The sequence below is a fragment of the Odocoileus virginianus genome, unplaced genomic scaffold, assembly GCF_023699985.2.
Source record: "Odocoileus virginianus isolate 20LAN1187 ecotype Illinois unplaced genomic scaffold, Ovbor_1.2 Unplaced_Contig_5, whole genome shotgun sequence".
NCBI lineage: Eukaryota > Metazoa > Chordata > Mammalia > Artiodactyla > Cervidae > Odocoileus > Odocoileus virginianus.
This window is the reverse complement of record NW_027224322.1, coordinates 2,803,887-2,820,013: the sequence shown is the minus strand read 5'-3', so window position 1 is coordinate 2,820,013 and position 16,127 is coordinate 2,803,887. Positions and strand designations below refer to the sequence as shown.

The following is a 16,127-nucleotide window of genomic DNA, read 5'->3' as shown; positions in this document are numbered from 1 at the left end:
CGGGGTTCTGAGGTTTCCCAGTTGCGACATGTGATCCCAGAGTAATCATTCATTGTCACAGGTGGTGAGGTGACGGGCGCCCTTAGGCGTCAGGCCTCTCCCTGGGTTCTTCGCTCAGGTTGGAGGCCTGAGTCTCAGTCCGCTCGGGCTGCCATGCCCGCAAATCACAGGCTGAGGTTTATAGCACTGACATTTATTTCTGGAGGCGGAGATCCTGAGGTCAGGGTGCTGGCGGATTCTGGCTGGTAGACAGACAGCTGTTTCTTCCTGTGTCCTCACGGGGCAGAGACAGGAGAGGGCAGGCCCTCTGGTGCTTCTGCTGATAAGCACTGATGCTGTGTGTGTTGGGGGCGGGGGGCAGGCGCACAACCTCATCTGAACTCCTTCACCTCCCAAAGGCCCCACTTCCTAGTGTCATCACACTGGGAATCTGCAGGGGGCACAGTTCAGTCTAGAGCGGCCTGGAAGAATTGTAGAGCTTTCCTAACGTTCTGGATCCCCGTGATAGCGGGGCTCTAGCAGCCTCATGCTGCACCTTCCGGGGCTGTCCCACCCTGGGGGGGCTGCTCTACTCTGAGGGGCTGCTCCACCCTCAGTGGGTGGGAGTGGGCTGCTCCACCCTGGGGCGGGGCTTGGGGGGCTGCTCTACTCTGGGGGGGGCTGCTGCACCTTCTAGGGCTGCCCCACCGTGGGGGTCTGCTCCATCCTGGGGCTGGGGAGGGTGCTGCTCCACCTGCATTGAGGGGGGGAGTGGGCTGCTCCAAATTCTGCCCCCTGGACTCTCAGAACACTCACCCGGGCACTGAGGTCTGGAGTGGCCCTGGTTGAGGTGACACCCACACTGTTAAAGAAAATGGGAACCAGATCCAGACTCAAGGCTGGGGCTCTTCTCAGCGCTTGTGCTCCCTTCCTGTGGGGAGAGACCGGGGTTCCGCGGCTGGCCACCTACCTCCCCTGCCCTGTCACACTATCCCTGTGTCCACAGCTGTGTGTCCCCAGAGCCCCAGAGGGCAGCGCACGTCAGGGCTGCCGCATGCTGCTGTAATGAGTGGCTTGGGAGCTCCAGCGCTATCATTTTGGGGCCACACACACGTCCCGTAGCCCTTCCGGAAGCATAGCCGGGGACCCTGCCTTCCAGAAGCCCTGCGGTGCTGGTCAGAAGTGGGGGTCCAGGCCCCTCCTGTCCACTCAGCCCAGGCCCTGCACTCGTTAAGCGCACCACCCACTCCCAGCCCGGGCCACCGCCAGCCCTCTGACCACAGGCCTTTCTGACCCCAGACCTCATGAACCTCATGTCTGGGCTGCTGCAGCCTGTGCCCGAGCAGCGCACCACCTTGGAGAAGCTGGTGACAGACCCCTGGGTGACGCAGCCCGTGAACCTGGCAGACTACACCTGGGAGGAGGTGTGTCGGGTAAACAAGCCAGGTGAGCGGTGCAGCCCGCGCCCCGTGGGGGAGGGGGTCTTGGCTGCTCCCTGGGTCTGGGGGTGGGGGGCTCCCTCCTCCGCGCTGCCCTGGACATGAAGGTGAGGGCCCAGGGCTAGCCTGCTGCCTGTGAGCTGGACTCCAGAGGCCCCTGAACACCCCTGGGGCCTTAGAAGGTGGGCGACGCCCATGGGAGCCCGTGACAAGGACGAACCCACAATTGAGGTGGAGGGCTAGGGAGAGGGTTTGGGAAGTGCCGCTGGCGATGGTCAGAGCAGGCCGAAGGGTAGGAGGAGAGCGGACGGTGAGGGAGCTGGGGCCCGCAATGGGCAGCGGTGGCCCTGTGCGTCCGGGGCCCGCTGCTCAGGAGGCCGTGTCTGTGGCTCTGGATGTGCAGCTCCAGCACAGCAGCGGAGTCCAGCAAGTCTCGAACGATGCTGGGTGGGTTCTGCAGGGTTCCTCTGGTGCCTTCTGCTCTTCAGAATTCCTCCAGAGGGAAGCCAAGGGTTTCAGAACGGTGTCACTGGCAGCTGACGCAGCCTACCTTTCTCTTCCTTCAGAGAGCAGAGCTCTGTCCACCGTCGGTCTGGAGCTGGATGGCAGGAGCCCGAGTGCTGCCGCTCGGGCCCTGGAATCCCACCGGCCCTCGTGCAGCAGGGCAGGACCCAGAGCGCCAGGTGACCCGGCTCCCTGCTGCTCTCCGGCACTCGGTTAGGGAGGCGTGGCATTCTCAGGCCCCTCCCATTCAGAGAGTGAGTGCTCAAGAATTCGGCCAAGCTCACTTTCTAGAAACTCATCTGTTAGAACAAAAGCCAGTGATGCTGTACTATTTTAGGTTTACAAAATAGACTTGGAATTCATTTTTTTTCATGGCCTTGAAAAAACAAAACATTCTAGTGTTTGAGTTTTGTACTATTAAAGGGCTTTTCATTTGTGAATTTCCAAAAGTTATATAAGAGGCTTCTAATTCTCTTTGTACTTTTGTATATGTGCCTGCGTTTCTGTTTCCTCTGACTTGGTGTATGCTTGTCTGATACATGGAGTGTGGAGAACTGTTCGCCAAATGACCAAACTGTTTTTAATTTATTTCCTTGAATGTTTTCCAAATTAAAGCAGTTTTATTAGTCAACAATTACCCTGACTTGGACCACGTGAATTCTTCTGCAGTGCTTGTATGGGAAGCACTTCATTTCCTTATTTTTCTATTTGTGTGTCTCCACGTGCCACAGCTGGAGAGAGGTTCCGCCTTGGTCAGCTTGGGGTTCCCTCCTGTGGGTGCACCCAGCAAGTCTCTGAAGCTTGCCCAGTCTAAGGAGACTGTAGGGCGTGGTGTGTCAGCCATCCCCTTCTCCTTGTGCAGAGCTCAGCAGGGCTGGCCCATCATCTATCTCTGCTCTGCTGTCCACCACACCTCCTCCCAGCACCTCAGCACCCCATGATTATGCAGAGGTATCCAGCCCCAGGGACCTCCCACTCGTGACTATGTGGGGGTGTCTGGCCCCAGGGAGCCCCGACCCATGACTGTGGGAGGTTGTCTCCGTACCCCGTGACTATGTGGGGGTGTCTGACCCCAGGGAGCCCCCTGTGACCATGTGGGGGGGGGTATCTCCCCTACCCCGTGGCTATGTGGGGGCATCCGGCCCTGAGGGTCCCTCTCCCAGTCCCGATCGGGTCCCAGTGCAGCTCTCACACACTCAGATGACTCCTTCCCTCTAGGCTCCAATCCACCCTAATCTGAAATTCAGCCTCTATTTTGTATATGTTTTGGAGGAGAGAGAGCAGTTGGGGTTAGAAGGAAACCTTTCATTTCCCCCCCTGCTCAAATAGCAGGGAGGAAACAAAACCTAACTCAAGGTCCCAGTACCCCTTTCTCCATATGTCCTCACTCTCTGCCAGGGCCGAGGCTCCTGCCCAGAGGACCAAGAAGATGCTCAGGACCAGCCTGCCTCTGGTGTAATCCTGCGCCCAGTTTCCAGTGTTCGTTTAGGAAGTATGCAGCTGTCTTGATGACAGTTCATTTTATTCTCAACTTTTGGGATATAGGATGTCACCATCCCTTCCCTTTAGGAAGTGCTGCCTGAGTGTCTCTGACATCTCAAGAGATGACGAGGGCCCTTCCTTTGTCCAGCAGGGACAGTAAAGGCAGGACTTTTAGAAGTGTATTTTTCAAAGTCTGTAGTAAGTTAGTGACATTTACTCTTCAGAATCAAATCAGTCTTATGATATTCTAAGAACTCTTCAAAGTTAAAAAAAAACCCAAATATTTTCCTTTGTAGTTTCTATGATGCTTATAATACAGAAGAAGTTACACAATGCTTTTTTCAGACAGGTGTGCAATGGGGTGAGAATGCAAAATTCTAGGTCTCCAAGAACTGTTAGTTCTGTCTAAGAAAAATAACTAAAACTCACCTGATTTGTTGGCAGAGGAAAGTCTGAACACTTTGACAGTGTTCTCTGCAGAAGGAATCCAGGCAGAAAAGTTTTGAGGCAGATGCTGAAAAATTTTCCTCCCCACATCACAGGTAAGATTCCAAAGAGCAAGGCTGTCTCAGAGCACTGAAGTTGCCACTGACATTCTGGAGTGATCCGGGCACGCCCCCCACCACTGTTTCTAGACCTGGACACCTGTTAGGCTCTGTGACTCCTTCCGGGGAGGCACACAAGGAGGTTCTTAGGCTTTGGGTGTAAAAGCACTACCGTGATCTGTTCTGCAGCTCTGACAGCTGCATATTTCAAGGAGAAAATCAGGGTAAAAAAGCAAATCAACAGAAACAGAACCATTTCTTGAGTTCTACATGGTTTACAACCTTCCTCTTTTTTGATATCATCTTTTTGTAAAAAGATACATTTTTAGCACCCAGTCTGGTGCCTGGCCCAGAGAAGGTACTTTATAAACTGTATCCATGCAAATATTAAGTCCTTTTCCTCAGTTCAGAAACAAGTAGATAAAACAAGAAGTGCTTACAAATTAAGGTTTGGATTTAAAATTGATGGAGTTTAGGCAGCTGAGAAAGTACACTTTTTTGTTCTTTTTCACCACTATCCCCTTTTGAAAGATGCCCAGTTTCTATACCTGAACAATTACAGGTCTATATCCAAAATTTAAGAATGAATGCAAATTAGGCTGAAGCATTACTAGATTTCATCCCAGAAGGAAATCATACCTCTAAGTTGGGAGGACCTTTTTAAAAGAAAAACTGTAAAGACTTCTGGAGTTCCTTTGGATGGTTTAAACACCTCTAGCATATGTGTGTGTTTATCAAGAATTATAATTGGAGCTGGCAAGGAGTCAAGGCGCTTGTCAACAAAGGACGGGCTGCAGTCTGAGACGGTCGCTTAGCTGGAAGGGGAGCTCCCGAGACCACAGGCTGCTCCTGGCAGGTGCTGCTCTGGAAAGGCCGGGGCGTCCCTGGGTCTGGCACAGTTCTAACTTCTCAGAAGTGCGGAGAGGGGCTGAGAGTAGGTGCTCCGCGGCCGCCAGGCCCCATCTGGAACCTGGTGATCACTCCATTCTCACTGCAACTTGACACTAGTATTGTTACTGGATACAGGTTCCACATAAAATCTTACATAACTTCACCTGGGACGATTCCATTTTACTCAGACCGCCCAGTCTCTGCCTTAACCTACTTTCTCTCTACCAGGGGGGCGGCCGGTTTGAGCCGAGGTTACAGTTTTCTCTTATGGGAAGCGAGCGTGTGGGGAATGGGCTGTTCATTTGTTGTGCCAGCCAGGAGCTCCGGAAAGCGGGAATCCGGGCAGAGTGGGCACGAAGCAGGGAAGCCGTGGTCTGGGAGCCCACGGTGCAGGCGTGGGGCGAGGGGCGCAAGACTCTGGCCAACCGCCCACGGCCGGACACAGGTGGAGAAGGGTCGGGAGGAACTGCCTCCCTCGCGCTTGCGTTTGCGAGGGGGAGGGCGGAAGCGACGGACGCGGGAGGGCTGTAGCAGCGGGTTCGGAGAGCGCTGCTTCCGGCGTCAGCGGTGCCGTCGCAGCTTCCGCGCTATGTCGGCGCTGGGTCGGCAGGTGAGCTGCCGCCGCGTTCCGGGGCTCCTGGCGGGTCGCGGGGGTGTGCGCGTGCCGACCTGGTGTGGCTTCCCGACCTTCGGCGCTCTCCGCCGCGTTGGTGCGGTTTTAGCCCATTGTCCGCACCCCGCCCTGCCGCCGGCGCTGGCCCGAACCCGCGGCTGGACCACTGACGGGGCGACAGGGGAGACGGGCGCTCCGAGCGGGCGGGCTTGGCTGAGGGCGAGGGCGCGGCGGCCGAGGGCGCTGGGGAGGCTTTGGGACGCGTCTTGAGGGGCGTTGAGGACCTGGGGATTGGGCTTTGTTGGTGGCGCGCGGGCCAGACCCCTGAAGAGTTCTGAGGTAAACGGGAACGCTGTGTAGTGTGCTGACAGGCTAACGGCATTCCGTTTGTGGAATGAATGCAGTTAGGTGAACCTGGAAACGGGTACGAGATACAGAGTTTTCGGATGTGGGTACCGACTCGGACCCCAGAGTTGGCACAGAAATGATTTTGAGATTCAGCAGAGACTCAAAGAAGCCAGCTTGGAGCGGCCCTTATCTCATTAAAAGCAGAACCTTCCAGGAGTGAGGGTGCCATAGAGCCCTTCTCCTGGGGAGTTATACTGCCTTGAAGGAAAAAAAAGAGGGGTGACCCCTTGTATCAACATAAACATTGTCACAAACTTTCTGGGCTCCCACTTGTTCCCTGAAGAGCCCTCACGTTTGTTCTTCCTCTAGAAACCTTCCTCCCCCATTTGCCACCAACTCTAGTCATTTAGGGAGCTACCTCTTTCCTGAATCAACATACACATATAAATAAACTTTTTTCTTCTTAATCTCTCAGCTAAATTTGTAGCCCCCCCAACAATGAACAGGTAGAGGACCCCCCCACCCCTCAAGGTATGCTTTACCTGGTGGCCTTGAAATTGTTCTCCGAATCCCTCCTTGTCCCTGTCCCCAGTTATAACTGCAAAAGCAAATCTGTGCTTCTGCAAACTCTGTTCTCTGTACATGAACTTCTCTGTAGGCTTTTAAAGTCCAGTTATGACTTTGCAGATTGCTTATAAAAACTTATGTTTGTGTGGGACCAAGGAGCTAAATACCCTGACTCAGAAATCCTGTGGTGTTCATTGCATTGGTGTGACGAGGAATTCATTCCCTTTGTGTGTTACAGGTCTTTGATTGGCATCGCCTGAGCCCCCTTACCTGGGCCCTCCTCACTAGGCCGACTCGGCAGCTTGGAGAACAGAAAAGGACGACTGCTTTTTTGTTGCGTAAACTAATGACAGTCTCCAGTGGAGGGGGCCTTGAAGAGTCATCCTTTGTTGACCCCCCAAAATGTGCGCGGAAAGCGGAGCACAGAACAGGGCTGACTCAGTGCCTCCTTGAGAAGCAGAGAACTCCTGTGTCGCAAGAGAACGTTGTCAGTTCCCTCCTCGACATGGGTTTCAGTGATGTCCATGTTAATGAACTGCTCAGCATACAGCCAGGTACCCACCCTCAACAGATGCTGGACATCATTTCAGAATTAGTACTTTTGGGTCTGAATCCAGAGCCTGTGTATGTGGCCTTGAAGAAAAGTCCTCAGTTATTGAAACTGCCTGTGATGCAAATGAAGAAGCGCTCCAGTTACCTGCGAAAGCTGGGCCTTGGAGAAGGTATGAGCTGGTGGGGATTTTATATGTAGTACTGAGGAGTCAGAGCTGGAGACCGAATAGCCTGGTGAGCTGGATTCAGGAGGCTTCTGGCGGGGGGTTGGGGGGAGGTCCTTGAGAGGAATGTGTGATTTGGCTTAGAGGTGAGGAGACAGAGTGACCTCTGCAGAGGGCCTTGCAGGAGGGAGGGGGAGCTGAGTGGCCCACCCGGACTCTTGTCTGGTGTGTTCACTGTGGGGGCTCTGGCATCTAGAGTGGCGGTGGTGGGCACGGGCTTTGGGCGTTGGCTCATGTGTATGTATGTGCCCTTTGCTATTTAATTGACTCGGGGTGGGCTCAGTGCTTTGCGTCTGTCTCTCTGATGTGACGCCAGAGACTTAGAGTTCCCCGTAAAGGCTTGGAGTCCAGTCAGGTGTCTTCATTTAATGTGAAACGTGAAATCTTTCCAGATTTCTGGGACAGGTGGAGTGGCCGTTCCCTAGCCATCATCCCCACCCCACAGGATTCACACTTCCCAAATCCTGAAAGCTCACTGGATCTCTCTCTCTTTTAAATTAATTAATTAATTTTATTTTTGACTGCCCTGGGTTTTCATTGCTGCGTGGACCGCTCTATGGTTGCAGTGTGCAGGCTTTTCATTGCAGTGACTTCTCTTGTTTGAGAGCACGGGCTCTGCTCTAGGTGCACAGGCTTCAGTAATTGCAGCGCGCAGCCTCAGTAGTTGTGGTGCATAGGCTTAGTTGCTTTGAGGCATGTGGAATCTTCCCGAATTCGAACTTGTGTCCCCTGCTTTGGCAGGCAGATTCTTACTCCACTGCACCACCGGGGAAGTCCATTTGGGTCTCTTAATGGGCTTTTTTGGAGGAGGAGGGTGGGGCATCATGAGGATCTCCAAGGATCCCTACCCACTTTCACCAGAGGAATTCCACTGTTTTGTTCATTCTTGTCTCTTGTTGGTAGAATATTGTTGGGGATGGGGAAAGGGGAGAAAAGGTTGGGAATCCAAATTTCAGAGGATCTCTACAGGCCTCCTTCTCTTCTCTAGAAGATGAGCAAAAGGTAATGGTGTGTGTTTCTCTTAACAGATGACCTCTTGCAGTATAATCTGAAAGGCTCAACCTAACACCTTTCTTGTGCTCAGTTGCTTCAGTCGTGTTTGACTGTTTGCAGCCCCAGGGACTGTAGCCCACCAGGCTCCTCTGTCCATGGGATTTTCCAAGCAAGAATACTGGAGTGGGTTGCCATTTCCTTCTCCAAGGGATCTTCCCAACCCAGGGATTGAACCCACATCTCTTATGTCTCCTGCTTTGGCAGGTGGGTTCTTTACCACTAGCACTGCCTGGGAAACCCTAACACCTTATGTGTCTTCATTATAAATTAGCAAGCTCAGCGTGACCTTAAGCTGCAAAGATAAACACTAAACTCCTGAAATTCATTCCTGAGTATGTTTTATCAAGACACTGAGTCAACTGTTAGGGAAATTTAACAGTTTATTTAAGTGGTTTCCAGTTTCTAGGTACTGAGTTTTACTCAGTTATCTATAGGAAGGCCACATGCCCCAGTTTGCCTGGGATAGTCTCAGTTTATGCCGATTTTCCTAATGCAGTTACTAATAGAGCCTCTGTCCCTCAGAAGTGCCTTAGTGTGGATAAAACCTGCAGTCACTCTGCTAACCTGGAGATCAGTCTTGTGCATCAGGATTCTTACCGTTATTACGTTATTATTGTGGAACCACTTTTCATTGTGTTCCAGCTCCTAGGTCTTAAGATGTTGGTTGTGAATGTTTCAAGGACTATTTTATTACAGGAGGAAACATGAATACTAAGCCCCAACATGCAGGAAGCTGCTGTCCCATCCTCCTGTCTGATTTTTCCAGTAAATCCCTGTGAAAGTCTTTTCTAGGTGAGGGGGGCAAGAGGGGACCTAGCATATGAAGCAGATGCCTTTCAGCTGGGAAGCCTGAAAGCGGCCTCAGCGAGGGGAGACTGGGGAGTCTGAGAAGTGAACGGGAGTCACTGGGGAGCTGAGCCATTCTGGCCCCTTGTGTTTCCACAGTGCTCCTGGGAAGACATCTGAAGCCGCACTCCTTCTGTAGAGGAGAGGATCCTTGTTTGTTTTTAAATTCTGGCTCGATTTAGGTGTGGTTGGCCCCTTGGGTTTCTGGAATATCCTACAATGATGTACCTGCCCTTTTTAATGGTCTGCAGGGAAGTTAAAGCGGGCACTTTACTGTTGCCCTGACCTTTTCACCATGCGTCAGCGGGACGTTGACGTCATCGTCAGGGTCCTGAAGGAGAAGTGCCTTTTCACTGTGAAGCAAGTCACCGAGATTTTGCACAGGTGCCCGCATGTTCTTCGGGAGGACCCTGGTGAGCTGGAATACAAATTTCAGGTAAGAATGACTGGTGGCGTGATGGGTAGCAGCGGGTTTCCAGTGTAGTCAGGGTCAGCTGACTCACCTGGGCAAGCAGACAAGGTCAGGATTAGACCCTCTTGGTTCACACCAGCCAGAGAATTCGGTTTTGAGTCTTCTTTGCTACAGGTAAAAGATCTTTTGCAACTTTTCTGCCATTAATAATGGAACTCAGGCCCGTTCTTAGACTTCATATGAGACCTCTGCTTGAAATACCTAATTTAAAATTAGCTAAAACCTTCCTATCTTTTGAATCTGTTTTGCATGTTGATCTTAGAAATGTAAGTATGAAGATTGTTCTAAAGTTTTCGGTAACAATTTGATGACTTAGGTCAGATCCTAGATGTTTTCTGAATTGTTTGCCTATTTTTTTCATGCTCCCAGTTTTTCTTACCCCATGAAGAAAAGTAGGACTTAATTTCTCCTTCCTGCCCTTTATTTTTTGCTGCATTTTTCTCGATATAAATTTGAAAATGCTTTGAAAGCTGTCGGCCATCATGCAGATGTTGGGGACCATACTGCTCTGCTGTTGCTGACTAGTCAGGTTTCTCCAAGTGCTTTTGGACAGTCGCAGTTGGCTGTGCTTTAGAAACCTACCAGGCTTTTTGCAGCTGCCTTCCTAACCATGTCTGTGTCTCCAGTATGCCTATTTCAGGATGGGGATTAAACATGTGGACATTGTGAAGACGGATTTCTTGCAGTACTCCATGACCAAGACCAAGCAGAGGCACGTGTTCTTGGAGCGACTGGGCCGGTACCAGACCCCTGACAAGAAGGGGCAGACACAGGTCCCCAACCCTTTACTTAAGGACATCCTCCGAGTTTCGGAAGCTGAGTTTCTGGCCAGAACAGCGGTGTCTTCTGCTGAGGAGTTTGAGGTTTTTAAGAAGCTCTTGGCCCGGGAGGAAGAGGAGTCTGAGGGCTGCATGGCTGACGAGGAGGAGGAGGAGGAGGAGGGCAGGGAGGAGGAGCAGGAGCTGTGACGGACGGACTGGAGTGAACAGAGCCCAGAGAGGTGGAGGGGTATCTTAATTTCCTCAAAGCTTTTGGGAACTTCACTTCATTCTTCTCAGGTTATTTTTTATTCTTAAACTGGTCTTTTGATGAAAAATGTTTAGAAATCACCTGAGAGGTAGACAGGCCAAACTAAGCGGCAGATGCTTTGGCTTGATCAGTCAGGTTCGTTGTGGAGGGCCCTGCGCCATCCTGAATCACAGACTGGGACCTCCTGAAGTCAGGGGGCTCAGTGCATCAGAGTCTGGTTTTACTGTTTCTTGGTCATCTGTGTTGGTGATAATTCTGTGACAGTGTGGGGATGTTTCTTCTGGTTCTAGAGTCATTTTACATCCTTCTAGTGACAAAGAGTTAGGAGAAGACAGTGAAGCTTTAGTACATCACAACAGTTTATTTTAATGACAACAAGTAGCAGATTTTCCACAAAAATACTCATGTTTTTAAATAAAAAATATTGCTTTGTAATTGCGTTCAGCGTACAGCAGAGTAAAAGAAAGTTGACTGGTGACATATGGTTTGTTCTGCACAGCTTCTTGATGCCAGCACTGTGAAGGGGCGCTTTTTGCATTTCTGAATAACAGGCCCGTCTCTGACCTGTGGGGGAACCTGCTTTTGTGCCAGCTCATTCCAAGGGCCGCATCCAGTCCTAACGTCTCTGGCAGCTGTGGAGTGCTGACCTGGAGCGTACCAGAACATGGTCCAGATGGGGCTTCTGAGGCCAGAGGAGAATGCGCGCTTGCCAGGGTCATGGGGTGTTGGGGTCTGGAGCTGGGCCAGGGTCTGGGCTTGGCATCATTGCAGGGAGCTCCATGGCACCAGAGGTGGCCCCTTGGGGAGGCCAGAGATTCTGAGGAGCAACTTTGAAGAGCTGGGGTTGGGGAATAGGCTTGGGTGTGCACCAGGGCTCATCTCTGAGGTAGAGTCCCAGCCCTGGTGGCATGAGCTCAGGGGGCGGGGAATAGGGGGTCACTACATGTTCTGGGGGCCTATCCCCGGGGACGGGCTGGCTGGCACAGGATTGATGCTGCAAAAGACATTTTTGGCGATGTGCCCAAAACCTGAGATGCGCGGTAACTTGGCCTCATTCTTCTCGCAGAGATGCTGTAAGTCCTGTCAGGTGGCTGTCCTCACTGGGGTGCTCCTAACTCCTGGGAGTCCCCGGCACCATCGGGGGTCAGTTGTGTCGTTAGGCCCGAGGGTGTGCGTGCGGCCTCAGGACAGGCCTACAGTGGTGCTAAGGCGCAGATGCTGCTCCAAGGCCACCTCTAGCAAACACGACTGTGTTGATGAGTGAGAACTTAAGATTCTAAATGGGCTACTTGTGTTGTTTCTCTTTTATTTAAAAGATTTTTTATGATAGTTCTTTTCCACCCTGTGCTGGGATGTCGTTGGGAGATTGGAGCCGCATTTTACTTTGGGGATTCAGCACCTGGTGCAGATGCTTGTGCTTTCTCCAGGCTCATGCCAGAGCATGACTGCAAGGAGAGACACTTTCTGCAAAAGGCCAGTAGCTCAGTGAGTCCCTCCACAAGGGAGTCCAGCATCAGCGGCAGTAGTTTGCCAGTGGCAGTAGTTCCGACTCAGCAGAGTTGCGGAGGTTGGCTGACACTGGGTGGACCCTTGTCTATTGGGGTGCTGGTGGGGGGCAGCGAGGTGCTGCATAGCTTTCCCTGTTTGCACTGTGTCAGCCCTAGTGCAGCGGGAAAAGGGAGGTTTCATCTTTACTGTCTTCTTTGGCCATGGGAAGGAGGTTTCCTGTGCTCTTGTGTTGTATGGCCTTTTGGTGGCTGGCACTGTCCCTGGAACCTGGGATGTTGCTCTTGTGCTCCCCAGTTGGGGCTAACTGAATCTTAAATTTAAGCTCAATTGTGTGGTTAGTTGATCCAAATTTTGAATAGCACAAGACTGCTTTGGCAGCCCAGGATTGTTCGTTTTATGTCCACACAGAACTGTGTATGCCCCTGACAGTTTTCTGATTCCATTTTACTCATTTCTTTGGGTGGACTCTGAGGATTTCCAAGGATGACATTAGAGTTTGACGAAGGAGCCGTGTGGGAAAAAGCAGTGGCTCATTTGTAATGTTTCAAGGATAAATCAGGAAGTCTTCTACTAGATATATAATTTATAAAACACCAAAATGGGTTAATCATAAGAAAACAGCACCACGCTCAGGATTCAGTAGACTGTTTCTTGTAGGAACAAAGGCTTCTAAGGTCAAAACAGGAGCATGTTACATTTGCCTGTGGCTGAGGGGCTTGAGGTTGTTATGTGGCAGTGGGGCGTCCCGTCCACTTTCCGGTGGTCTTGCCGTCGACATGTGGCGCCAGAGCTCACGTGGGTGCAGGGGCAGGGCCCGGCACATGGCACAGGTCAGCAGTGCGCGTGCACGCGTGTGGTTTCCTCTCGGTCCTCCCAGTGCGGGGCCCTGGGCTGCTCTCTGCCGTCTTCTCCAGGTGGGCCTTGGAGACGGGGTACCTCCGGGAGCACAGTAGAGAATGCCTTGCTGAAAATGACAGAATGCATAATACACAGACACATGCACACAGAACTTTAATATAAGTAAAAAGCCTAAAATAAACTCTGTAAAAAGTCTTTTATAAAGGTTGACAGCAAGGTGGCCTTCCTGCGCTGTAGTGCTGACTCGGGGCTGGGTCACTGGGAGGTGCCTGGGGCTTGAGCTCCAGTCTGGGCTGGCTGTTGGAGCGCTTAGTGCCATGCAGGGTGGGCTTTGTCGCTTTGGTTTTCACCTCATCTGTAGGGAGGAGGAGTGCAGGTCAGAGGCGTGCTGGAGAGAGGGGTGGCAGGATGACGCGGTGGTCGGTGTGTGAAGGAGGGTGTGGAAGATGCTGCCTGCTGCCTGGTAGCCCCCAGCAGCGTTGTTTGAGCCGTGGCCTCAGGGAGACCCTTCCCAGCACCTAGTCTGGTCTCCCCGGCTGCGCCTCTCCGCACTGCCTGGCTTGTAGGAGGGGCCCCGCGGTGCTTGGCGGACGTGCTGCTTTGGCTCTCCAAGTGGGGTTGAAACGGTGAGGTTTCCCTGAAACCCTTGAGGTCTGTGGTGCCTTGGTGGGACTTGCCATCCTGGGGATAGGCCGCAGCCTATGGCCTCAGAGACCAGGGCTGAGCTTAGCATGGCGCATGGGCCGACTCAGCTCTGCCTGCTTTCGTAATAAACGTTTACTGGAACCCAGCCATCCCTCATCAGTCACATGTCTGGCTGCATTTGTGCTACCACTGCAGGGCTGAGTCATTGCCACAGTGACCATCCGGTTCGCAGACTCAAGAGTACTGTCTGGCTTTCACAAAAAACGTTGTAGGTTAAAAAGTGTTTGAACTCCGCCTTAGTGTTTGCTATCATCTTCTCTTTCAAAATGAGCTAGTCCATATGGTGGGTCACTGCCTGCAAACGGTCAGCGTAGACTGCTGGCGGAGGAGAGCCGGCCGAAGGGCTTCCAGTGTGCCTCACCTCTGCACCTTCTCCCAGCCCCACAGTCTTTGCCTTGGAAGGTGTAGATAGCAGTTCCTCCTCAGTTTGCTGGTTGGTTCCTAAGGGGAGAATCCTTTTCTGACGTTGGAATCTGAAAGCTGGTTTCCAAAGGTTGCAGAAGCGTTTCTGGTGGGCAGCCTTGCTCCCCCGGGGCGGACGTGTGTGCAGTGCTCGCTTAGAGCAGCCTGGGCTCTATCTGGTGAGGGTCTGTCCTGGAGGTCTCCCTGCCTGGCCTGGCTGGCTGTCTTCCAGAGGCCAGAGGAGAGAAGCTGCTCAGGCCACTGACTCCAGCCAGGATGCTGTTTTCAGTCTGATTTTAGACCTCATCTTCTTGGGCTTTAGAAACTCGTGAGGTGGATGGAACACAACAGGAACATCCTGAATCCTTAGAAGAGAAAACAGACCAGATATGAGGAGAAAGGCAGTTGTGCACATTCCTCTTCACACAGCGGCTTTGGGCTAAAGAGCCCACCCTTCCCCGCCTTGAGCTGTGGGTGCATCCCCTCTGATGTGGTGGGTGGGGGGTGGGGCAGGCTTGTGGAGGACCGGCTGCTCCCTGGTGTCGGGGACAGCCGGCGCGTCACAGCTCAGCTCCGAGGTCTGCAGGCTGCTCCCTTCACTGGTGACGCCATGGCTGTCCTCTGAAGATGGGCTGTCCCTGGTCTCAGTTGAAATGAGTTCTTGCACTTCGGTCTTAGGTGAGTTGTTGTGTGTGAATTGTTGTGTTGTTGAGTCTAAATCATGTCCGACTCTGCGACCCCCTGGACTGTAGCCCATCAGGCTTCTGTGTCCTTGGAATTCTCCAGGCAAGAATCCTGGAGTGGGTAGCCATTCCCTTCTCCAGGGGATCTTCCTGACCCTGGGATCGTTACCTGCATTGGCAAATGGATTCTTTACCACTGAGCACCAGAGAAGCCTCTGTGTGTAAATGTTGCCTGCTTATTTGTGTTTTCTCCATCATCTTAAGAATAGCAGCAGTAGTGTAGTTAGCGTTAGTTGCTCAGTCGTGTCCGACTCTCTGTGACCCCATGGACTGTAGCCCACCAGGCTCCTCTGTCCATGGAGTTCTCCAGGCAAGAATACTGGAGTGGATTGTCATTCCTTTTTCCCTGAGATCTTCTTGACCCAGGGATCAAACTGAGGTCACTTGCACTGCAAGCAGATTCTTTACCATCTGAGCTACAGGGAAGCCCCTCAGAATAGGTATTAAGAATAGGTATTGTAAAAGCTAGTATTTGCTAAGTTAATAGTTGAGGATTTCTGATTTGTTTTTATAGAAATGATTTTATTGGATGAGTTTTAATAAAATATTATGTTTCAGGTGACTTATTGCAGTATAAATATTTCACACTCAAGTTGTATCTGTGGTGGTGATCTTGCAAGCCTTGGAGTGCATCTTCTGAGTATTTGGGGGTGGGAGGAGTGGGATACCCGCTTGAGGTCACGTGTTCCCGCTCACATGTGGCTGCCCCGCCCGCGGGCCCAGCCGCCTACTTCCAAGATCTGCTTTAGTGTCGGCCTGGGCCTGCAGGGCTGTGCTGCTCCTGGTGTTCTTACAAAGGCCTCTGAGTAACAGGCGGCTGTGTGTGCAGCTGCTCTGCCCTGGCTGCCTCCCGCCTCTCCTGCCCACCCCCCACCCCCCCCCGGAGGACAGGCTTCTCAAGTGCCGAGCTGCCCTGGCCCAGCCAGAAGGCCTCCTTCATCCCCAGTGGCGTCATGTTGACAAGAAGTTGTGTTGGGCACTGTGGGTGTCTGGGTCAGCCCAGCATCTTCTAGACTGTTGAGAAGACCTGAGTTTCCGTGTGGAGAGGTGGCAGTCCCAGGGGGCTGAATTGCCAAAGGGGCTGGGACACGCTGGCATGAGCAAGAACAGTGTTAGATGGCCCCTTCTGTTTCAGGCTGTCTGCGCGCCGGGGCCCTGTGCGCGAGCCCCCATTGTGCTCTCAGGCCCCCTCCGTGGCCGGCCCTGTAGGGCTGGGCGCGCTCCTGGAGCTCCGCCGCCTCTGGCTCCAGGCTGCGCCTCGCCCGTCCTCCCCGTGCGCCCCTCAGTCCCGCCTCCCCGAGCCGGGTGGGCCGCCGCCTCTGAGAGCCCAGCTGCCCTCTGTGGCCCTTGCTGGTGACTGGGGAAG

The 16,127-nt window shown here is 52.6% G+C and overlaps 3 protein-coding genes across 12 annotated transcripts in view; 2 read left to right on the top strand and 1 right to left on the bottom strand.

Annotated features, from left to right (window-relative positions):
* Positions 1-2,556, top strand: part of PASK (PAS domain containing serine/threonine kinase) — a 35,839-nt gene extending 33,283 nt beyond the window's left edge. For all 7 annotated transcript variants that reach the window (XM_070463658.1, XM_070463656.1, XM_070463655.1 and 4 more), the window contains 2 exons: positions 1,279-1,425; positions 1,985-2,556. In XM_070463658.1, coding sequence (XP_070319759.1) covers positions 1,279-1,425; positions 1,985-2,139 — 302 coding nt within the window. In that variant the 3' untranslated portion in view covers positions 2,140-2,556. The remainder of the gene's footprint in view (positions 1-1,278; positions 1,426-1,984) is intronic.
* Positions 2,557-5,344: 2,788 nt separating this feature from the next.
* Positions 5,345-10,979, top strand: MTERF4 (mitochondrial transcription termination factor 4). The gene is made up of 4 exons (XM_020913191.2): positions 5,345-5,450; positions 6,607-7,090; positions 9,295-9,479; positions 10,142-10,979. Exons 1-4 carry the CDS (start codon positions 5,430-5,432, stop codon positions 10,481-10,483), a joined length of 1,032 nt encoding a protein of 343 aa, XP_020768850.2. The 5' UTR covers positions 5,345-5,429; the 3' UTR covers positions 10,484-10,979.
* SNED1 (sushi, nidogen and EGF like domains 1) overlaps positions 8,560-16,127 on the bottom strand; it is a 77,886-nt gene continuing 70,318 nt past the window's right edge. For 2 of the 4 annotated variants that reach the window (XM_070463651.1, XM_070463653.1), the window contains one exon: positions 8,560-15,852. The gene's annotated coding sequence lies outside the window, so the exon portion shown is untranslated. The remainder of the gene's footprint in view (positions 15,853-16,127) is intronic. The other 2 variants (XM_020913195.2, XM_070463652.1) reach the window with 1 other exon arrangement.